Source organism: Erythrolamprus reginae, chromosome 4 (genome assembly GCF_031021105.1).
Source record: "Erythrolamprus reginae isolate rEryReg1 chromosome 4, rEryReg1.hap1, whole genome shotgun sequence".
Taxonomy (NCBI): domain Eukaryota; kingdom Metazoa; phylum Chordata; class Lepidosauria; order Squamata; family Dipsadidae; genus Erythrolamprus; species Erythrolamprus reginae.
Window position 1 is genome coordinate 29458606 of NC_091953.1, and position 24499 is coordinate 29483104.

At 42.7% G+C, this 24499-nt stretch overlaps 1 protein-coding gene across 1 annotated transcript in view; it reads right to left on the minus strand.

Annotated features, from left to right (window-relative positions):
- Positions 1-24499, minus strand: part of CCDC169 (coiled-coil domain containing 169) — a 54534-nt gene that overhangs the window by 23880 nt on the left and 6155 nt on the right. The window contains exons 2-4 of the mRNA XM_070749907.1: positions 22130-22212; positions 9897-10007; positions 9754-9794 (exon numbers count right to left, since the gene is read on the minus strand). Coding sequence (XP_070606008.1) covers positions 9754-9794; positions 9897-10007; positions 22130-22212 — 235 coding nt within the window. The remainder of the gene's footprint in view (positions 1-9753; positions 9795-9896; positions 10008-22129; positions 22213-24499) is intronic.

Sequence of the window (24499 nt, forward strand, 5' to 3'; positions counted from 1 at the left end):
TTTTGAATCGATGTGGTTTAAATGTCAAATTAAATGCTCAGCACACAATAAATGTTGATTTGTCACACAGAAAGAATAAAATGAGGATTGAACTGCAAAACAAATAGAGGAAGAATGTATGGGTAAAATAAACCAGGAAGACCATGGTTAATACTAATAATATACCAATAATATACTAATAACAACAGATTTAAGTGCCAAAGCCCACTGCAACAACATAGCCAAGAAGGCTTCAAGAGTTGTAAACCTAATCCTATGTAGCTTCTGCTCTGGCAATCTCACACTACTTACCAGAGCTTACAAAACTTTTGTCAGACCCATCCTCGAATACAGCTCATCTGTTTGGAACCCATATCGCATCTCAGACATTAACACCCTTGAAAATATCCAAAGATACTTCACCAGAAGAGCCCTTCACTCCTCCACTTGAAATAGAATACCCTACGAGACTAGACTTTCAATCCTGGGCCTAGAAAGCTTAGAACTAAGACGCCTTAAACAAGATCTAAGTATTGCCCACAAGATCATATGCTGCAACGTCCTGCCTGTCGGCGATTACTTCAGCTTCAACCACAACAATACAAGAGCACACAACAGATTTAAATTTAATATTAACCGCTCCAAACTTGACTGTTAAATATATGACATCAGTAACCGAGTTGTCAAAGCGTGGAACTCATTACCGAACTCCACAGTGTCATCCCCAAACCCCCAACACTTTACCCTTAGATTATCTACGGTTGACCTATCCATATTCCTAAGAGGTCAGTAAGGGGCGAGTACAAGTGCACTAGAGTGCCTTCCGTCCCCTGTCCTATTGCTCTCCTATATCTCCTATTCCTTTTTTCTATTCCTATATCTCTTCTTCTATTCTTTCATTGATATGTTCCATTACTATACCTTCTTTTCTATTATTTCTTACATATATTTTACTATGAGTATCTCCTCTATAACCTTCATCATGTATTTTACTATGTGTATATAGATATATACCCACTAAAACCCTCATTGTGTATTGGACAAAATAAATAAATAAATAAATAAGAATTGACAAGATGCTCAAAAAGAATAGGGAAGTTTAAAGAGAAAGAGGTAATATATTAAGCAGTGTATGGCCATGATGCAAGCAAGGAGGATTTGCAAAGATAAAAAGGAATGGAGTAATAGAGTGAATAGTGGCATAAAATAGATTTAGCTGTACAGTGGTACCTCTACTTAAGAACGACTCTACTTAAGAACTTTTCCATATAAGAACCGGGTGTTCAAGATTTTTTTTTGCCTCTACTTAAGAACCATTTTCTACTTAAGAACCCGAGCCTGGAAAAATTTCCCAGGAAATTTGAGAGCAGCACGAAGGCCCAGCCAGTTTTCTGCCATTTCCTGTTTAATCCTGGCCATCTCGGGCTTTTCTGGGCTGCCAGAGGAGCCTTTCGGTGGCACTCAAGGAAGCTTTGGCATCCAGAGCAAACGAAGCATTTTCCTTTCTCTGGGCGCCTGGAGAGGGAATAAACCTCTGCCAGCACCCAGAGAAAAGAAACACTCCCTTCGCTCTGGGCAGCCGAGAAGTCACCATAGCAAAGGAAAGGAACCGGCTACAAAGTGAGCGAGCGAGAGGAGAGGGGAGCCCTTCAGCTTGGGAAGGAAGAGGCAGCAGGTAGCAGCAGCAGCAACCAGTGTATGGAAGACAGTGTATGGGAGGCAGCCTTGCGCCGGGTGTATTGGAGGCACGTGCTCCTCCTCGCCACCTCTTTTTTTTTTAAAGCCTTAAAGTTTTGGATTTTTTTGATTCCCCTCACCTCACCTTCTTCCTTCGGCAGTGACAGTCCTCCTCCTCTTCTCACCCAAATTCCAAGCTTTTATTTCTTTCCTAATGGGTTTGCACGCATCATTTGCTTTTACATTGATTCCTATGGAAAAAATTGCTTCTTCTTACTAGACATACAATCCTGGGTCTAGAAAGTTTAGAACTATGACGCCTTAAACATGATCTAAGCATTGCCCACAAGATCATATGCTGCAACATCCTGCCTGTCAACAACTACTTCAGCTTCAACCACAATAACACAAGAGCACGCAACAGGTTCAAACTTAATATCAACCGCTCCAAACTTGACTGTAAAAAATATGACTTTAGCAATCGAGTTGTTGAAGCGTGGAATTCATTACCAGACTCTGTGGTGTCAACCCCCAACATTTTTCCCTTAGACTTTCCATGGTTGACTTATCCAGATTCCTTAGAGGTCAGTAAGGGGCGAGCATAAGTGCACTAGTGTGCCTTCCGTCCCCTGTCCAATTGTCTCTCCTATATTTTATATATCTTTTCTCCCATTCATATATCCTTCCTCTACTCTTCATTGATGTATTCTATTCTCATATCTCTTCTTCTATCCCTTCTCTGATATTTACTACTACAGTACACGTTTTTATTCTCTTTAACTTTCAATTTGTATTGGACAAAATAAATAAATAAAAAATAAATAAATAAAATTCTTAAGAATGTTTCTGTTTAAGAACCTGATCATGGAACGAATTAAGTTCTTAAGTAGAGGTACCACTGTATTTCCTTTCTTTAATTCATACCTACATTCCTACGGCTCACTATTTAATATTCCTTTCTTGTAATCAGCAAAATGTTCATTATTCCAAAAGGAAACAGCATGCTGGCTAAATACATATGCATATGTAAAGGGAGTTTTTCCAAATATGAAACTCAAAATAGAATAGGCACAGTACAGATAATAGAAAAGTATTTAAAATCCCATTACTTTCATCAAGACCTGCGAGATAGCAGAATGTTTAATGTTGCCCAACTTTATCTTAGCACTGTATATCTAACCTGTCAAAGAGACAAAAGGCTCCTCTAAAGGCTGGTACATACCGGTATATATTGTAAATATAATGTGCCCTCTGGTGGATTATATAAGCTTTACCAAAAAAAGAGGAGAATTCTATATTAAGCAGTATCTTTACTGCGTCAATGAAGGTTTATAAACAGCATTCAAAAATTCAGTACCAAGCAAAACATTAAAATACCCAGGAACAAAATCATGATGGGGAAATGTTGCATCTGTTCAAATCATGTTTGCCTATGGTTTACAGTTTTAGATGAAGAGTGGGAAAAGGCTGGAAAAAATGCCAGATGCCGAGCTGTTTAGATGCCAGAAAGAGTATTCAATGCAACATTACTGCTTCTATAACAAAATGACTATATTCAACACATGAACAAAACTCTGCTTACTACTTTAGTCTTGGAGTTCTTGTCACTTATACTTGAAGCAAAGTTTCGTTTGGCATATTGAGGCGTATAAATGATCAGCGAGGATCCAAATGGTTTTCCCAGCACAAATATGACACAAGAGAAAGTGGATGTAGAAATCCTATTTATTATATGGTCTCAGAAATGGAGTGCAGAATGAATAATCATTAAAATCCACTGGCTAATGAGACAAATAAGGTATTTGAGAAAGTTAAAAGCCCAATTACTTGGGTATAAGTAAAAAAAAACAACACCTGTGTCAGATACATGGAGATTACCACAGTTTGAAATTTAATTGTCAGTTTATAGTTGTTGTTTCAGCCTGAGGCTCCTCAGGGACCGGCTGGATCTCAGCCGGATCCATGTCCAGAGGAGGAGGACAGTGAACAGGAGGGGGAGGACCAGGCAGACGGGGGAGAGGAACGTCAGGAAGAGGAGGAAGGAGAGCAGCCTGAGACCCCCGGGGGGGGGGGGGGGCTCTCCCCAGCTAGTAGCCTGGATTCATTGGATGAAGACGCACAGGCTATAATAGACATGAGGCAGCGACGAGCAGCTCAAAGACGGGGCCAATTATAAAGGTATTTCCATCCCTGAATTGGCAACAGCTGGGTTTGGGTGTGGTTCTCCTCAGCAGGGTTGAAAAGGCAGGCCTGCCCTTACAGTCTTATGGAGAGTTATCAACTGGGAGTCCTGTGACCTTGCTTCGATTCTCGGCGTCTCTGATCTTGGCTTGTGGCCTAGAAGTCTGGAAGACTTGGGGGAGGCGTGGGTTTTATTATCTCCAGCGTTGTTTTTGCCAGCAAGAATCCTGTTTTATTGCCTGGCCTTCGTGAAACCTCTGTGAAGCTTCATAGTGTTCCTGTCTGTAAGAACAGTTTTTGTTACCTGTGTTTGCTTTGAATTATATAAACTGCCTTTGCTTTTTACCAGTGTGTCTGGATACTCTTTTTGGTTGGTTTTGGCATCTGGGGGGACCCAGACAGAACAATAGTCAGTCTAAAAACATTGAATGAATAGGGTATGGGCATAAGCTTAAATGAGTAATATCAGCAAGAACTGGGCTAACTAATTCTATCTAAGAAAAATCTTACACATTTATCTCTAATTTACACAGCAAACTCATAGTGAAATAAAATAATTTGTGTATTTATGTACAAAGAACCTTATATTTGGTCGTATTAATATTATTATTTTAGTCATTCTCCTCCTTGAAATCCAGATCCCATACAAAGGATTTGTGAGATCTAGCCTTATCGAAAGCAATAAATCGCAAGTTACTCAAGACCCACGTATATCGCCAGGCATGGGGGAACTAAAACATCTCCCCCAGGCTTATTATATTTCACGTTTGGTGTGTATGTGCTGTATGGTTTTTAATTGTTGGGGGTTTTATATATTTTATTATTAGATTTGTCCCATTGTTATACTGTTTTTTATTGCTGTTGTGAGCCGCCCCGAGTCTTCGGAGAGGGGCGGCATACAAATCTAATAAATAATAATGATAATAATAAATAATAATAAATTATGGTAATATTTATATCATACACTGAACTTCTCCAGCAATTTTTGGTAAGAATGTTTTGAAGATAGTGCTATTGAAATAGTGTCCATAAAAGCAATGTAATGCTTTGTTTATATACCAGTCTTTCTCTATTAAGTTATTTTACTTAATAGAACGTTGTAAAAGATTAGTTTCCCCTGCTACAAACTTAATTCCTGAAGAATATTTTACACATTTCTCGCAATCTTTCTTAATTATAGCAACATTCATAATGCAATGAAGAATGCTTCAATGGATTGCAATATGACTGCTTGATAATTAGTCTCTATAAAATAAAACATATGGGGCATGAAATAACTTTCCCATTAGATCTACTTCAAAACAATAATGGCCTTGATACTAGTACAGAGTGGTGCCATCATCCAAGCTGAACAGGCAAATCAAATTCTCCATATATATTATGCCTATCAGTTCTTTACCATTACACTTTCAGCAGAAAACAAACTGAAAGGATGTCCTTAGAAAAAAAAGTTTACTTAAGAATCAACAATCTAAGACACAGGAAAAAAAATTCCAAAAAGATGCTGCTTTCTTACAGTAAACAGCAATCATGACCTTTTGCAATCTGCTTCCTTATTTATCATCCAAGAATTTTCATTACCATTAAAGAATTGTACAGTATGTTGATTCAAGAATGCTTAAACCAATGGTGCTTTAAATTCATTCATTTTTGTTTAAACAAAGAATATTGACTTTTGCAGATAAAGTATCTATGGGAATACCCAAAATAGTTTTTATGAGAGTAAGTTGTGACTACTTGACATTTAATCTGGTCGTTTCCAAAATAACAAACAGATAGAAACTGTCTCTGAATTCTATTCTATTCTATTCTCATAAAAGAGTCACATTGGGGTTTTTTTACAAAGAAAGGCAGGAAAAAGAACTTAAAAATTTCAGTATTATTTGCAGTACACATAGAATACATATTTGAATTACAACAATTGCTGCAATTATTTTGCAATAGCTTCTCAATTTTCCTATAATCAGAAAGTCTTGTATTCTTGAATGCATGTTTATCTGTTCCACTCCATATTGCTGGGAAGATATCCAGTATATTTGGACATTATGAGAAAACCAAAATGTGGGGGAATCAATTTTTGTAGAAAGTTTATTCTGATGCCATGATTCTGTTATAAGTAGGAATAATAGTAAGTAACAATTAAATCATTTCATTCAGTTATAAAATGATTCACACAAGAAGCCTGAAGAACTTTCAGAAAGTTTTAAGAGAAAAATGTTGAGTTTTTTAAAAATGTTTGTGTCCAGGCATTCTGAAACAAGACAAATACAACTCAGGAGTATTTAAAGTTCTGAGAGGTTGGAAGTGGTGTTCTGAAACCTTTAAACATCCCAGAAATGCTTCAATCTATCTAGAAAAGACTTTCAGGTTCTTCAATTAAAGAATGAGATATGGGAAAGTTTTTGACTGAAAGTTTTACTTATGCGTAAAATATTCTACATATGGAAGAGAGAGTACCAAATGGTACATGGCCAAACTGAAACATATATGTTTGGTTGAGATCTACACCTTCCTCCAATACATATATTGGACAAAGTATTTCTGAAATGAGAGGCAGCATGAAAAGCACAAGGCCATGGATGATGCTATGTTATAGTAATTAAACAGAGGTAAGCAGAAGGCATGATTTGCGTAGATCAATGGGGAAGTAGCTACAAAGAAGGAAGGGACTTGGAAGATGGGGAAGAAGTAGATGGATCAGTCAACTAGACCATGCTTAAATTCAAATGTGGCAGCAAATAGCTAAGCCACTGGAAGAATTGGTTGGCAGACTAGTGCATAGCCCCTACTCATTCATAAAACATCTCTGAGTTCCTCTCAGACAAAACCGAGAACAAACAAAACATTCCATGTTTCAGTATGAGCAAACTTTGCCCCTCCTCAAATAGAATAGAATAAGGGACCTTGAAGGTCTTCTAGTCCAACTCCCTGCTTAGGCAGGAAACCCTACACCACTTCAGACAAATTGTTATCTAACATCATCTTAAAAACTTCCAGTGTTGAAACATTCATAACTTCTGAAGGCAAGCTGTTCCACTGATTAATTGCTCGAACTGTCAAGAAATTTATCCTTAGTTCTAAGTTGCTTTTCTCCTTGATTAGTTTCCATCCATTGCTTCTTGCCCTACCCTCAGGGGCTTTGGAGAATACTTTCACTCCCTCTTGCTTGTGGTGGCCCTGAGATATTGGAACACTACTATCATGTCTCCCTTAGTCCTTCTTTTCATTAAACTGGACATACCCAGTTCCTGCAACTGTTCTTCATTTGATTTAGCCTCCAGTCCCCTAATCATCTTTGTTGCTCTTTTCTGAACTCTTTTTAGAGTCTCAATATCTTTTTTACATTGTGGCAACCAAAGCTGAATACAGTATTCCAAGTGTGGCCTTACCAAGGCATTATAAAGTGGTACAGTAGTCCCTCACCTATCGCTGGTGTTAAGTTCCAGACCTGGCCGCGATAGGTGAAATCCGCGATGGGGAATTTATCGACTGATAGTACTTATTTAAGTATTTATATTGTAATTGTTTGGTAAGTTTTCATTGTTTTAAGTGTTTATAAACCCTTCCCACACAGTATTTATTTTAGATACAGTATTTAAATACAGTATTTACAATTTTAGATTTTTTTTTTTTTAACCTGCCAATCGAGTTCGGCGGGCTGTTTAAATCTGCCGATCGACTTCCTCAGAAACCCGCGATGAAGTGAAGCCGCAGTAGGTGAAGCGCGGTATAGCGAGGGACTACTGTATTAACACTTCACATATAGTGTGAAGTTTGATCAGACTTTCAATTTGCTACATATTTCTTTTGTGCATAGAACAAAACATACTTTGCCTCCGAACTGATCTAACCATAGTTCACAAAATCATATACCAAATTGTCCTTCCTGTTAATGACTACTTCACCTTCAACCGCAACCACACACAAGCATATAATAGATTCAAACTAAATTTAAACTGCTCCAAACTAGACTGCAGAAAATACGACTTCAGCAACACTACTGACCAGAGCCTACAATCTCACACTACTCACCAGAGCCTACAAAACGTTTGCTAGACCCATCCTTGAATACAGCTCATCTGTCTGGAATCCATACCACATCTCGGACATCAACACCCTCGAAAATGTCCAAAGATACTTCACCAGAAGAGCCCTTCACTCCTCCGCTCAAAACAGAATAACCTACGAAAATAGACTAACAATACTGGGTCTAGAAAGCTGAGAACAACGACGCCTAAAACACGATCTAAACATTGGCCACAAAATCATATGCTGCAACGTCCTGCCTGTCAATGACTACTTCAGCTTCAACCACATGTCTATTCTCTTCAATATGTATTGTGCATTGGATGGATGGATGGATGGATGGATGGATGGAAGGAAGGAAGGAAGGAAGGAAGGAAGGATGGATGGATGGATGGATGGATGGATACATACATACATACATACATACATACATACATAAATAATAGAGTGATCAACACCTGGAATTCACTACCTGACTCTGTTGTTTCTTCCCCAAACCCCAAAACTTCAACCTCAGATTGTCTACAATTGACATCTCCTCTTTTCTAAGTCTGAAGGGGCGTACATAAGCGCACCATTGTGCCTACCATCCCTGTCCTACTGTCCTATTGTCTTCTTTTATCATTACTTTACATGTTATGTGTATATAAACTACTATACTTGATTGACAAATGAATAAATAAATAAATGAATGAATAAATGAATATTTTTTTAAAATCATGGTGACAAAAACTGAATGCAGTATTCAAGGTGTGGCCTTACCAAGGTATTATAAAGTGATATTAAAACTTCACATATAGTATGAAATTTAACCAGACTTTCAATTTGCTACATTTTTTTTTTGTGCATGGAAAAAACATATTTTCTGCCACATTTGAATGTAACTTCTCTATAACAACTCTAAAAAAACTATTTATCTGCCTTCACTGTTAAAATAAAAACACACACATTTATATTCTAAATTTTTCCTCTGCAAGCATTGTTATTGTTTTTTCTCTCATTCTGTTTGTCTATTGAGCATATTGATCACAGTAATGACTATATCATAAAGAGCAATGAAACATTTTTGAAAACACACAGTAAATATAGGTCCCTTGGGCTCTTGATGGAGGCTTATTGTGGTATCCTAATTACTTCATTCACTTGGCTCCCTTCAGGAATTTTCTAAACCCTTGAAGACTTGTATGTTCTTGAGATATAGAGTTTGCATGAGCCTACCAATGTGATTTTTAATATGACTTTTGCATGTATTTGGTTAAATTACCCTTAAACACCATTATCTCTTTAGTTATTCTTTTTGTTGCTTTCTTTTGTTGGTTTTTAATGTTATGATGTTCCAGTACAATAATAGCTGAAGAAATATTAATTAAATAAATAGTAACAAGCTGGGAAAATATAAAGCGGTTGACTGACTAATAGTGCACACCAAACATTAAGATGCGTAAGTATTCTAAGATGAAGGGTGGGGTTTTTTTGAAGAAAGAAAAGGGAGAAGCGGCTTGGAGACGGAAAGAGTTTGCATTAATAAAGCTAGGAGAATGGAGTGCTTGCAGAGGCACTGAAAGGGTGTCTTTTGAAGAAAGAAAAGGGAGGGGCACCCCCCCTTGCCTTTCTTCCTTCCCACTCACCCCTTAGCCTAGCCTTGCTTCTTCCACCCGCCCCCTTTCGCTGCTCCTCCCTGCCCTCTGTTCGCCTCCCTTCTAAAGTTTGGGATTTTCCTGAAGGATTTGCACGCATTATTCGCTTTTACATTGATTCCTATGGGAAACATTGTTTCGTCTTACAAACTTTTCACCTTACGAACCTTGTCCTGGAACCAATTAAGTTCGTAAGACAAGGTATCATAATATGGTCTAAGAAATATTTATGCTTACCTGTATATTTACTTACCGAATGCATTTGTTCAAAGGAGCGAACAGGAGCCAGTTTGTCTAAAAAGAAGAAAAATAAATAAGCCTTTGATAAACAATAGGCAAATATTGAAAATCTTTGTCAAAATTAACATGACAAAATACTAACAATAAGACCTATACCTGTTGGGCTGCCACCAAGTTGCTCCATCTTTTCTTGGAGAAATTCAATCTGCCTTTCTAGTTTTTCATTCAATTCTACTTGAGTTTCATATCTGGTTTTCCATTCACTGTCTTAAACAAAAATAAACTGTTATATTTACTGCTGATTATTTCAGTAGGTCACAATACTTCCAATAATAGAACTATGAAATCTAAGAGAAGAAAAGATAAGCCTGATAAGCATCTATTTATATATTAAAATCTGAATACTCTAAAACATCTAAAAATAATTTAGCCAAAATTCTTGTCTGTAACTTAAAAATTAATGCTAACTAAATCTTTATCATAAAAGAAATGATAGAATGGAAGACCTGGAGAAGGAAGAGATGCCTCCTTTTACTGGTTAATAGATAAATGGACTTCCCTTATGTTGAGAAGAATTTCCAAGCATACACTGATAGAACTCATATTTTGCTGAAAATCTGAGGTCTATCCTGGTAATGCAGGAAAGAAACAAACATTCAAGGTTAATAATTTGGCATATTTAGCTTAATACTATTAACCTGTTATACTCTTATTTATTTATTTACTTACTTACTTACTTACTTACTTACTTACTTACTTACTTACTTATTTATTACATTTGTCTGCCGCCCCTTTCCGTAGACTCAGGGCGGCTCACAACACAATAAAACAATTCATGACAAATCTAATAATTTACAATTTAAAATAGTTAAGAAAACCCCATTTTTAAACCGACATACCTACAAACATACCATACATAAATTATATAGGCCCGGGGGAGATGTCTCAATTCCCCCATGCCTGACGACACAGGTGGGTTTTGAGGAGTTTACGAAAGGCAAGGAGGGTAGGGGCAGTTCTAATCTCTGGGGCGAGCTGGTTCCAGAGAGCTGGGGGCGCCACAGAGAAGGCTCTTCCCCAGGGGCCCGCCAACCGACATTGTTTAGTTGACGGGACCTGGAGAAGGCCGACTCTGTGGGACCTAATCGGTCGCTGGGATTCGTGCGGCAGAAGGCGGTCTCGAAGATATTCTGGTCCGATGTCATGAAGGGCTTTATAGGTCATAACCAACACTTTGAATTGTGACCGGAAATTGATCGGCAACCAATGCAGACTGCGGAGTGTTGGTGTAACATGGGCATTTTTGGGAAAGCCCATGACTGCTCTCGCAGCTGCATTCTGCACGATCTGAAGTTTCCAAACACTTTTCAAAGGTAGTCCCATGTAGAGAGCATTACAGTAGTCGAGCCTCGAGGTGATGAGGGCATGAGTGACTGTGAGCAATGAGTCCCGGTATAAGATAGCTTCACAAGTTACCAATCCTATCACTTGTATTTTATTTATGGCGGTCGTTTTTTTAAAGGCCAAGAAAATCTTTTGCTTTGCTCTTTCCTTAGCAAAGGTGTCAATATATCCATTTATATGCAGCCATGATCAAAGCTAGTTGTTCTCTTAAAAGGCTACCTGCCTCTTTTGGAGGCTCAAAGAACTGTAGAAGGACAAAGAACCACGGAGGGCAAATGTTATGGATTATATCCAAAAACTGTTTGGGAGCAAGAAATGCCAGTGAAAGGACACATAAGACACATTTGAAAGTTTAAAAAACTCAAATTCTGCAAAGAGTGGACTAGAGATCAGGCTAATTGTCATGTTCATAGAATAAATAGCAGCACGATATTGCATTACTCTTCCCCATCTGCCCATTTGATTCCCTTCGTGATGAGACAAAGTTGGATGAATAGAAATGTCCAATAAGTAGAAGAGGGATATAAATCAGGAGCTGCAATCTGAGATCACATGATAACTGAGTCCCTGTACTGTAGCGGAAAATGTGGCCGAGAAACAGCTGTGCAGTTTCCAGAACAGATGGTAGCCTCTTACATGGAATAAAATGAGTTATCTTGGTAAACAGATACAATATCACTAGACTGGTTGTAGAACTATAATACTTCTGGGAGAACAGTAATAAATTCCAGAGAAAATATCTTCCATAATTCAGCAGGAAAAGGAAGCAAATAAACTGTCAGGATTAAGCATATCCTAGGGTAATATCTCAATGCAGAAGGAAGGCCTACGTTTGAGAATGCTGAGTCATTCTAAGGCAATTAAGCATGCAGCAACCTCATCAGGTGAAAAATATATTTATATATTTTAGAGCTCTCTGCTCGCTATGCTGTTCTGTTCGTTCTCTCTTTCTGATATCTCATTCTGCTCTGTGTGAAGTGTGCTCTGAAGTTGCTGTATTGATCTGTTGGTTCCTGTGAGTTATTGTAACTGAGATTGTTGTATTTATTATTTATTTATTTTGTCCAATACACAGTGAGGGTTTTAGTGGGTATATATCTATATACACATAGTAAAATACATGATGAAGGTTATAGAGGAGATACTCATAGTAAAATATATCTAAGAAATAATAGAAAAGAAGATATAGTAATAGAACATATCAATGAAAGAGTAGAAGAAGAGATATAGGAATAGAAGAAAGATATAGGAGATATAGGAGAGCAATAGGACAGGGGACGGAAGGCACTCTAGTGCACTTGTACTCACCCCTTACTGACCTCTTAGGAATCTGGATAGGTCAACTGTAGATAATCTAAGGGTAAATAGGCGTTGATTGCTTACCTGAACGCCTCTTCTCGTACGGTGAGTGGGTACAGCAGTCACATGGGTTGCTCCTGTCCAATCCGTTGGAACTGAGCCTAGTATTAAAAAAGACTGCTGGATCCGCCCCTTCCCCAGAATTCGCGAATCCATAGACTAGGCTCAGTAGTGAAGCTCTTTAATGTTCAACTCTCATGTGTTATAAGAAAATAGAATAGAAGGTAAAGAAGACCACACAAAGGGAGGGAAGTGACTGCTGTACCCACTCACCGTACGAGAAGAGGCGTTCAGGTAAGCAATCAACGCCTATTCTCCGTACTGAAGGAGTGGGTCCAGCAGTCACATGGGACATACCCAAGAGATAGGTCCCTAGGGTGGGAGTACCTTGCTATCGTGAGAGATAACGGATTGGAGTACTCTTCTGCCGAAGGCAGCGTCCGCTGATGCGTACGAATCGTTGATGAAGGAATTTGGCGAGGCCCAAGTGGCTGCTTTGCAGACTTCTTCCAACGGAGCCTGAGTCGCCCAAGCGGCAGATGTGGCAGCACTTCTGGTGGAATGCGCTGTAATATTCCTTGGAATGGAAAGGGAAGCTGTCTCGTAGGCCTTAGAGATGGTCCCTCTGATCCAACGACCTATTACTGTAGAAGACACTCTGGATCCCAAGGATCTGGGATGGTAGGCTATGAAGAGTGCTTCAGACCTCCGGATGGATCTTGTGCGTTGGATATAAACTTTTAGCGCTCTAGTGAGATCCAGAGTGTGCCATCTAGTTGCCAGGGGATGCTCTCGTTGGAGGCAGAAGGAAGGTAATATGATATCCTGAGATCTGTGGGACATGGAACTGACCTTTGGTAGAAAGGTGGGGTCCAGTCGCAGAACCACCTTGTCCTGGTGAAACTGCCAGAGGTCCTGTCTGATAGAAAGGGCTGCCAACTCAGATATGCGTCGGGCGGATGTAATCGCCACCAGGAATGCTACCTTGAAGGATAGGTACCTGAGGGACGCAGAGTTCAGGGGTTCGTAAGGTGCCTGAGTAAGAGAGTGGAGAACCCGTGGCAAGTCCCAGGTGAGATATCTGTGGATTTTAGAAGGCCTGAGGTTGGCCACTCCTCTTAGAAATTCTTGGATTTCTGGAAGGGAGCGGAGGGGCTGCCTGCGAGGCCCCGCCAAGACGGAAGAGATGGCGGCCAGGTGTCGGCGGATGGTGCTGGTAGAGAGGCCTTGGTGGGAGCCTTTCATGAGGAAGGTGATTATCCTGTGGATGGGAAGACACAGGGGAGATAAGCCCTCCTGCAAGCATCACTGATGGAATTTGGACCAAGTATGGTCGTAGATCCGGTTGGTAGACCCTCTTCTAGACTTCAGGATGATTTCCACTGTGTCCGGGTCATACCCTCGCAGGTCTAAGTCCCTCCGGATAATAACCAGGCGGTGAGGTGGAACCACTCTGGGTCTGGATGGAAGGAGGCCCCCTGTCGCAACATATCCTCCGAAACGGGGAGTCGCCAGGGGTCCTGGACGGACATTGTTGGAGGTCCGCGAACCAGGGCCTGCGAGGCCAGTGAGGGGCAATCAGAATTACTCGGGCCTTCTCCAGGAGAATTTTGTTGATCACGTCTGGCAGAATTGGAATTGGAGGGAAGGCATACAATAGACCTGGAGGCCAAGGACTCCTGAGAGCAGTGATTGCCTCTGCTCCCGGAGACGGGAACCTGGAGATGAAGTGAGGGAGCTGGGCATTGGCTTTGGTCGCCAATAGATCCAACACTGGATGGCCGAACCTGAGGCAGATTTGGTGGAACAGTGACTGATGGAGATTCCACTCGCCTGGATCTATGGTCGCTCGCGAGAGCCAGTCCGCTTGGACGTTGAGGCTCCCCGAGATGAGGTCGGCTAGAAGCGACTGGAGATTCTTCTCTGCCCAAAGGCCTAACTTCAGGGCCTCCCTCCTGAGGCCTAGGCTCTTGTGCCTCCCCGTCTGCAAATATGGCTTTTGGTGGCTATATTGTCGGTGAAAATCAGCACATGCTGGATGGAGGTGTGAGATTGGAATTGTTTTAGAGCTAGAGACACGGCTCTTAATTCCAATCAATTGACGGGCCTGGAAGCCTCCTCCAGTGACCATGTGCCCTGAGCTAAAAGACCCTGGGCGTGGGCTCCCCAGCTCGAGAGGCTGGCATCTGTGGTGACTACAACTGGTCGGGGCACTGGAAGGGAGATCCCTTGTCTAGGGCTGGAGAAGTCCACCACTTGAGGGATCTGCGAACCGTCGGTGGAATGGCGACGATTCGAGTAGCTGTGGCCCGATCTCTGGGAGGTAATAGAAGCCACTGTAGTTCCCTGGCGTGAAGACAGGCCCAGGGGACAATACCAATAGATGACACCATTTTACCCAAAGGGAAGATAGGGTGGCAATGGAGGTAGATTGCTGGGGCAGGATGCGAGCAATGAGATCCAAAAAGCTGCGTTTTCTCTCAGTGGAGAGGAAAACCTGGGATAACTCAGAATTAATGATAGTTCCCAGATGCAGAATGGAAGTGGATGGATCAAGGTGGCTCCCTTTAAGATTTATGGAGAAACCATGATTCTGTAGAACCGACATGGTAAAAGAGAGGTCTGCCGCCACCCAGTTCTGGAATTTCCATGAATTAAAATGTCATCTAAATAACATAAAATATGAATGGGAGAAGCTCGGATATGAGCCGCCAAGGATCCCAAGAGTTTAGAGAAGACTCTGGGAGCTGAGTAGAGCCCAAATGGCATGGCCCTACACTGAAAATGCCTGCCTTGAAAGGCAAAGCGCAGAAATTTCCTATGGACCTTGACAATGGGGATATGGAGGAAGGCCTCCGTGAGATCCAGAGACACCATAAAGTCTCCCCGATGTAGAGCTGGTAACAATGGAAGATAAGGAATGCATTTTGAAAATCCTATATTTTATGAACCGGTTCAATTTTTTTAGATTTAAGATGGCTCTCCAGCCTCCAGAGGTCTTAGGGACCATGAAGAGGATGGGAGAAAGCCTAAACCTCTCTGGAGAGAGAGGACCGGTTGAATAGCTCTAATAGTCAACAAATGAGAAATAGCCTCCTCCATTCGGATACGAGATGGAGGGGAACTGGGAGAAGGACAAGAAATAAAAACGGTTAGGGGGAGGTGAAATGAACTCTAACTTTAGGCTCCTTTCCACAGAGTCAATGACCCAGGGGTCCTTACAAGAACGGTGCCAGGCGGAAGAGAACCAGGCTAGGCGACCGCCTATGGGAAAGGAGGAAACTTACCATCTGGCTCTTTTGGAAGCCCTGGTAGAAGAGGATCCTCTCTGATAACGGGAACCTCTGCCCCTGGTGGTTCTAGATTGGGATCGAAACCGAGGAGAATACTGACCTGGACTCCTTTGAAATGCGAAGCCCTGATCCTGTAGACGCCCTGTGCGCCGAAAGGGCTACGGTTTAGGGGCCTTCTTGGTGGTAGGTCCCAAGACCTTTTTCTTGTCTGTGGTCTCTGTAAGGAGAGGGTCCAGAAGGTCTCCGAAGAGGAGGTCACGTTTCAGCGGACCCATGGCTAACTGCCACTTCTGTCTTACTCCCGCCTGCCAAGGGCGGAGCCATAGAAGACTTCTGGCCGTTGTGGAGGCTGCTACTGACCTGGCTGCAAATCTGGAAGATTGGAGGGTAGCATCTGCTACATATTGGGCAGCTGCGAAGATTTTGTTGAAATCCTGTTGGCCCCGTAAGTCATCTGGAGGCAGGTGTGGTTGGAGCTGACGAAGCCACAAGAGCATAGCTCTGGAAAAGAAGGATGCCGCTGCAGCACTCTTAAAGGCCCATGAGTCTGCAAGAAGACTCCTTTTGAGCATTGCTCAAGTCGATTGTCCTCTGGCCGGAGGACCTCCTCTGCTTCGCCAGGCATGGCGGCAGTCGAGTGGAGAGTCTTCACTGGTTCATCTGGCTTGGGACATGTTAGGGGTTCCTCATAGACGGAGGAGAGCTTGTAGAGCTTCTTGTCCTTGGGAGTGGGAGTAAAGCCAGCAGTTGGGTGGTCCCACTGTTTAAGCAAGGCAACCTTAACAACTTGGGCATAGGAATTACCTCATTGTCTTCCTGTTCTTTCATGAAATAAGGAAGATTATCCTCCGGAGGATCTGAGGAAGAAGTAGCCTGTTTTTCTTGCCCGGCTAGCCCCGTGGATACTCTAGCTTTAAGCAGGAGAGATTTGAAAGGCTGCGAAGGAAAGATAGCAGCTGGGGCTGGAATCTAAATCTGAGATTCCTCATCTTCCGACAGACGCTGAAATGGGTCATCATCCTCTTCTGCATCCACGTCCTCATCCTCTTCCTGAGAGGAGTCAGAGACCTCCATGGCTGGGGCTCTGTAGGAAGGAGAAGAACTCACGGGACGGGAGGAGCGTGGAGAGGGATGAGACAGAGAAGGCACATTGAAAGATGAGAGTTTAGCGTCAATGGTGTTAGTCAGAATAGTCAAGATAGACTGAAACTCCGGTGGCAAGGAAGAAATATCAGCCGGAAAAGCCGGAGGATCCCTGAGGGCCTGAGCAGGTTCTGGCTGGGAGGAATCCTCGGTAAAATCTGGCTCCTCTGGACCTAAACCCCATAGGTTAGGTTGGGGTGGATTTAGGTTTGGCTCATCCAGGGATAGCACAGGAACCCCAGAAAGAGGCAGGTTAGAGGCCTCCGGGGGGGTTGGATTGATATGCACTTGGGCCTGCACCTTAAAAGTTTGTGGTTTATCATGTATTTTTTGTAGGGCTGGGTCCCTTCTCTTCTCAGCCCTGGAGGGCTTGGCTAAGGAATGGGTGCCTGAGGAAGAGGAGGAAGAGGCCTGGGGAACTTCAGTAGAATTACCAGTAGGCCTAACCTCTTTGGGACCTTTGGTAGTGCCTCTCTTGGGAAAAGAAGCCATAGTCTGACAATTAACAGAAGACAAGGCTGAGCCAATAACTGAATAATAAGGAGAAGAATTTCAAGGACTTCCCAAGAGGAATGGATCCTGCTTCGAGGCCTCGAAGCTGCTGAAACTTGAGGACAATCTGGGCAAACCCAGAGTTCGTGCCCCCAAACCCAGCGGGGCCAGCTTCCCTAAACTTTATAATTAAGTAAACCAAGGCACTCTGGTTGGAGGCTTAGCCAGTGGAGAATTTAGCCTGGGACCCCCAAGGCCCGCTCCGGGATCCACGCGGTGGACTGAGGCCTACACGGCTGGCAGGGGGCCAACACGAGAGGCCTAGATTTAAAAAGGGCGCGAAGGCCTTCGCGCCGAAAAAGATCGCTGCGTAAAATTTCTTAAAGGGGAAGCGATCGACTAAGTCCAGGAGACTAGAGGGCGTCTCACTCCGCAGGAGGTATTTCTTAAGCCCTTAAATATTTGTATACAATAAGTAATCAATAATTCAATAGGTAAATACTTGCACCAGGACCTCCAGGCCAAAGGATTAGAAGAATCCACAAGCGGCCGCAGGAATCGTAACCGGCAAAACCGCCGGGGGAAAACGAAACCGCAACTTCTCCCAAGGAAAAAAGCCTAGCCGCTTTTTTTCTTTTTTTCTTTTAAACGGCTGGCGCAATTAGTGCAAGTAAATAATTAAAGACAATAAATCTTACTACTTTTTGAAGGAAAAGATCGAAGGGAAGGTGTTAGAATGTTGAACGAGCTATCACAATACAACCGCAGGATATGCGAACTGAGCGAATTCTGGGGAAGGGGCGGATCCAGCAGTCTTTTTTAATACTAGGCTCAGTTCCAACGGATTGGACAGGAGCAACCCATGTGACTGCTGGACCCACTCCTTCAATACGGAGAAGTGTTGGGGGTTTGGGAATGACACTACGGAGTCCGGTAATGAGTTCCACACTTCGACAACTCGGTTACTGAAGTCATATTTTTTATAGTCAAGTTTGGAGCAGTTAATATTAAGTTTAAATTTGTTGTGTGCTCTTGTGTTGTTGTGGTTGAAGCTGAAGTAGTCGCCGACAGGCAGGACGTTGCAGTATATGATCTTGTGGGCAACACTACAATACTTGTAGTGAGATACTAATGAGATATTAGCGTAATGTACAGTATGTATAGTAAAGTAGTATACAGTAGTAGTGTAAATAAGAAGTAAATATATTTTTCTAAGACTTTCTACAGCTGCTGTGTTTTATTGAAGACTTCAACTTCATATCTACTGGTCTGGCTGGCTGGTTGGGTTGGTTAGCTGGTTGTGCTGGTTTGCTGCTTGGGCTGGCTAGCTTCCGAAAGTGCAGCTCTGATATAAACTACAGTATCTTACTAGGACAAACTTGGCCCAATGTCTGGCAGACAAAATATTTTGGATTAATTTGGAGTTGAATATCTGCTTCTTGGATGTGGTGTTTCCTGCCTTGAATACGTTGGTGGTAACCTTTGCCCAATGTCTGGCAGACAAAAACCTTTGGATTAGTTTGGAGTTGCCACAATGTAAAAAAGATGTGAAGACTCTAGAAAGAGTGCAGAGAAGAGCAACAGACATGATTAGGGGACTGGAGGCTAAAACATATGAAGAACAGTTGCGTGAACTGGGTATGTCCAGTTTAATGAAAAGAAGGAGTAGGGGAGACATGAAAACAGTGTTCCAATATCTCAGTGATTGTCACAGTGAAGCTATTATCCAAAGCACCTGACGGTAGAACAAGAAGCAATGGATGGAAACTAATAAAGGAGAAAAGTAATTTAGAACTAAGGAGAAATTTCCTGACAATTAGAACAATTAATCAGTGGAACAACTGGCATCCAATACTTGTGAACGCTCCAACACTGGACGTTTTTAAGAAGATATTTGATAACCATTTATCTGAAGTGGTTTAGGGCTTCCTGCCTAAGCAGGGGGTTGGACTAGAAGACCTCCAAGATCCCTTCCAACTCTGTTATACTATTTATCACACAGCAGCACCCGGGTCTCAAACATGGGCTTACTGATTATCAACCCAGCATCCTAACTATGTGAGTCACTGGGCACCTTGCTCAGAATCAGAATTCTTTATTGGCCAAGTGTGATTGGACACAGAAGGAATTTGTCTTTGGTGCATATACTCTCAGTGTACATAAAAGAAAACATACATTCATCAGGAATCATAAGATACAACACTTAATGATTGTCATAAGGTTTAAATAAGCATGATATTAGAATATATGTATAGGTATGTAATAATCTTATGATATATGGATAAGAAGGAAAAAGTCGGATGTTGACTTACTTGAAAAATAGTTGTACAGTGATACCTTGTCTTACAAACTTAATTGGTTCTGGGACGAGATTCTTAAGGTGAAAAGTTTGTAAGACGAAACAATGCTTCCCATAAGAATCAATGGAAAAGCGATTAATGCGTGCAAGCCCAAAATTCACTCCTTTTGCCAGCCAAACCGCCCGTTTTTGCGCTGCTGGGATTCCCCTGAGGCTCCCCTCCATGGGAAACCCCACCTCTGGACTTCTGTATTTTTACGATGCTGCAGGGGAATCCCAGCATCGCAAAAACGAGCGCTTCACTGGCAATGGAAGTCTGGAGGTGGGGTTTTCCAGCGAAGGGAGCATCAGTGAAATCGCAGCATTGCAAAAACACCGAAGTCCTCAAAACCCCACCTCCAGACCTCTGTGTTTTTGCGATGCTGCGATTTCACTGAGGCTCCCCTTGCTGGGAAACCCCACCTCCAGACTTCTGTTGTCAGTGAAGCACCCGTTTTTGCACTGCTGGGATTCCCCTCCAGCATCGCAAAAACACGGAAGTCTGGAGGTGGGGTTTCCCAGCAAGGGGAGCCTCAGAGCAATCCCAGCAGCGCAAAAATGGGTACTTCGCTGGCAACGGAGGTCCGGAGGCGGGGCATCCCAGCGGCGGCGGTGGGTTTGTAAGGTGAAAATAGTTTGTAAGAAGAGGCAAAAAAATCTTAAACCCCGGGTTTGTATCTTGAAAAGTTTGTATCATGAGGTGTTTGTAAGATGACATATCACTGTATTTGTATTTGTGTTGATGTTTGTTTATATGCTGTGTTTGTATTTTTTTTAATATATAAAATTCAATAAAATTATTTTTAATTTTAAAAAAAGGTTCAAATAAGCCATATTAATATAATTCGTAAGGATACAAGCAACAAATTACTACTACTACCCCTGATGGTGAACCTGTGGCACGCATGCCCGAAGAGCCATATTGCCTGGAATGCACAGCTTTGCCCATTCCTCTTCTGGGTTTCTAGTGTACATGTGCGTGTGGCCCTTGTGCATGCAGCAGTGCTGGATACTGGAAGAACTGGTCTTCTGTTTACTGTCGTCATCATGCGCGTTGGCCAGCCGATCGTCACGCATGCCTGCGCACCAGTAACCGGAAGACTAGCTAACTGGTGTGCATGCATGCGCCGGAAACCAGAAGGTCATTTGCTGAGGTGCACATGCCCCCTGGGTAGCTCCACTTCTGGGTTGCAGGCCAGATGAGTGCATGTGCTCCCTTTTTGGCACGAGTCTTCGGAGAGGGGCGGCATACAAATCTAATAAATTATTATTATTATTATTATTATTATTATTATTATTATTATTATTATTATTATTGGTGCCAAAAAGGTTCCCCATCACTGCTCTAGAGCGGTGAGCGCTATCGTGCATGCCTGAGTGCCCACACCTATAACCCAATGCCTGGGAAGGCAAAAACAGCTTCCCCTGCCCCCCGGAGGCCCCCTGGAGGCTGGAAAAATCCATTATTTAAAAGAACATACAACACAAGCATACCATACATAAAACTATATAGCCCTGGGGGAGATGTCTCAATTCCCCCATGCCTGACGGCAGAGGTGGGTTTTAAGGAGTTTGCGAAAGACAAGGAGGGTGGGGGCAATCCTAATCTCTGGGGGGAGCTGGTTCCAGAGTGTCGGGGCCACCACAGAGAAGGCTCTTCCCCTGGGTCCCGTCAGACTACAGTGTTTAGTCGACGGGACCCGGAGAAGGCCAACTCTGTGGGACCTAACGTGCGCGAGTGCCCACACCCATAATTAAATGCCTGGGGAGGGTGAAACCCATTCCCCCCAAAGGCCCTCTGGAGACTATTAACGTCCAGTTTCCCAACTTCTGGTGGGACTGGTAGGCTCGTGTTTCGCCCTCCTCAGGCTCCAAAAGCTTCCATGGAGCCAGGGGAGGGTAAAAATGCCCCCCTTCCCCCCAGAGGGACTCTAGAAGCCAAGAATGCCCTCCCAGAGCTTTTGAGTGAGCCAAAAATCAGCTGGCCGGCACACACATGCACGTTGGAGTGGAGCTAGGGCAACGGCTCGCATGCCAGCAGATATGACTCCGCGTGCCTTCTGTGGCATCCGTGCCATAGGTTCGCTATCACTGCTCTAGAGCAGGGGTAGGGAAAGTTGGCTCTTCTCTGACATGTGGACTTCAACTCCCAGAATTCCTGAGCTAGCAGGATTGTCTCAGGAATTCTGGGAGTTGAAGTCCATAAGTCATAGAAGAGCTGACTTTGCCTACCCCTGCTCTAGAGCATGAAGAAATGTAACAGTTGACATTGTACATAAACATATATCAAATCTTTTATTTTTAATTCACAGGAGGCCTGAAAAGTTTTATTTCAGTTCAGGTCAAATGTAATCTCTTACCTTCCTCATCAGTTCTGTTAAGCCTTTTCTCTAGTTCTGCTAAGGTGTTGTTCATTTCAAATATGGAGTGTTCTAACATTTCTCTGTATTAAAGAGAAAGCATGGAAGGCAATTAGAAATCCCAATGGTATATGAAAATGACATAAATGTCCTAATATAAATTCTTTACGTGATAATATCTGCAGGATTCTATAATACTTATAAAAGCACCATCATGTACTCTCTCAAGACTAATTAAAGTCTATAAAATTGTGAGCAGATGTCATGACAAACATATTCTTCCCCCAGCATTTGTTGAATACTAGAGATTCGGTATTAAGCTAGTTAAACAGATAAATGATTGAGTTGGTGCTCCTATGCAAAATTTATTTATTTATTTATTGGATTTATATGCCACCCCTCTCCGAAAACTCGGGGCGGCTAACAGCAATCATAAACAGTATACAATAATAATCCAATAATAAAAGCGAATTAAAAGCCCCTTAATATACAAAACCAAACATACATACAAACATACCATGCATACAATTGTAAAGGCCTAGGGGGAGAAGAAATCTTAATTCCCCCATGCCTGGCGGCAGAGGTGGGTTTTAAGTAGCTTACGAAAGGCAAGGAGGGTGGGGGCAATTCTAATCTCTGGGGGGAGTTGGTTCCAGAGGGCCGGGGCCACCACAGAGAAGGCTCTTTCCCTGGGTCCCGCCAAGTGGCATTGTTTAGTTGACGGGACCTGGAGAAGACCCACTCTGTGGGACCTAACTGGTCGCTGGGATTCGTGCGGCAGAAGGCGGTCCCTAAGATAATAATAATAATAATAATAATAATAATAATAATTTATTAGATTTGTATGCCGCCCCTCTCCGAAGACTCGGGGCGGCTCACAACAAGCGATAAAACAATATTGTACAGGCACAAATCTAATATTAAGAAAAAACTAAAAACCCTATCAATTTAAAAAACCAAACAACACATACATACCAAACATAAATTATAATAAGCCTGGGGGAAAGGTGTCTCAAATCCCCCATGCCTGGCGGTATAGATGGGTCTTAAGTAGTTTACGGAAGACAAGGAGGGTGGGAGCAGTTCTAATCTCCGGGGGGAGTTGATTCCAGAGGGCCGGGGCCGCCACAGAGAAGGCTCTTCCCCTGGGGCCCGCCAGACGATATTGTTTAGTCGACGGGACCCGGAGAAGGGCGACTCTGTGGGACCTTATTGGCCGCTGGGATTCGTGCGGTAGTAGGCGGTTCCGGAGGTATTCTGGTCCAATGCCATGTAGGGCTTTAAAGGTCATGACCAACACTTTGAACTGTGACCGGAAACTGATCGGCAGCCAATGCAGGCCACGGAGTGTTGTAGAAACGTGGGCGAATCTGGGAAGCCCCACGATGGCTCTCGCGGCTGCGTTCTGCACGATCTGAAATTTCCGAACACTTTTCAAAGGTAGCCCCATGTAGAGAGCGTTGCAGTAATCGGACCTCGAGGTGATAAGGGCATGAGTGACTGTGAGTAATGACTCCCTGTCCAAATAGGGCCGCAACTGGTGCACCAGGTGAACCTGGGCAAACGCCCTCCTCGCCACAGCCGAAAGATGATGTTCCAATGTCAGCTGTGGGTCGAGGAGGACGCCCAAGTTGCGCACCCTCTCTGAGGGGGTCAGTAGTCCCCCCCCCCCAGGGTAATGGATGGACAGATGGAATTGTCCTTGGGAGGCAACACCCAGAGCCACTCCGTCTTGTCTGGAATGAGTTTGAGTTTGTTGACACCCATCCAGTCCCCAACAGCCTCCAGGCACAGATAATCTGGTCCGGTGCCATGAAGGGCTTTCTAGGTCATAACCAACACTTTGAATTGTGACCGGAAACTGATCGGCAACCAATGCAGACTGCGGAGTGTTGGTGTGACATAGGCATATTTAGGGAAGCCCATGATTGCTCTCGCAGCTGCATTCTGCACGATCTGAAGTTTCCGAACACTTTTCAAAGGTAGCCCCATGACATTTAATATTCTGCGAATGACCAAACAAAGGATTCCAGAGCTTTTTTTCTCCAGAATTGTGCCCTAATATATATGTTCTATTCTTTAAAACACATTTAACAATGAAGTGAGAGGTAACAATATCTCCATGCCTAGCCATGATATTAAGAACATTTTTAAAAAGCCTTTCAATACTTCCCTTTAATGTTCTGAATCTGATGGATACCCAAAGCAAAAAAAAAGCTGAGAACCACTCATTTATATATATCATTATTCTTCTCTGCTAAGTAGAAGGCTGGAAAAAAAAGTCACAGGAAATTACCTGTCACAACAGCGATAAAGGGACTTACAGGGATGAATCATCCTTTCCCTCCTCAAGGCTACAGTGAATATTTG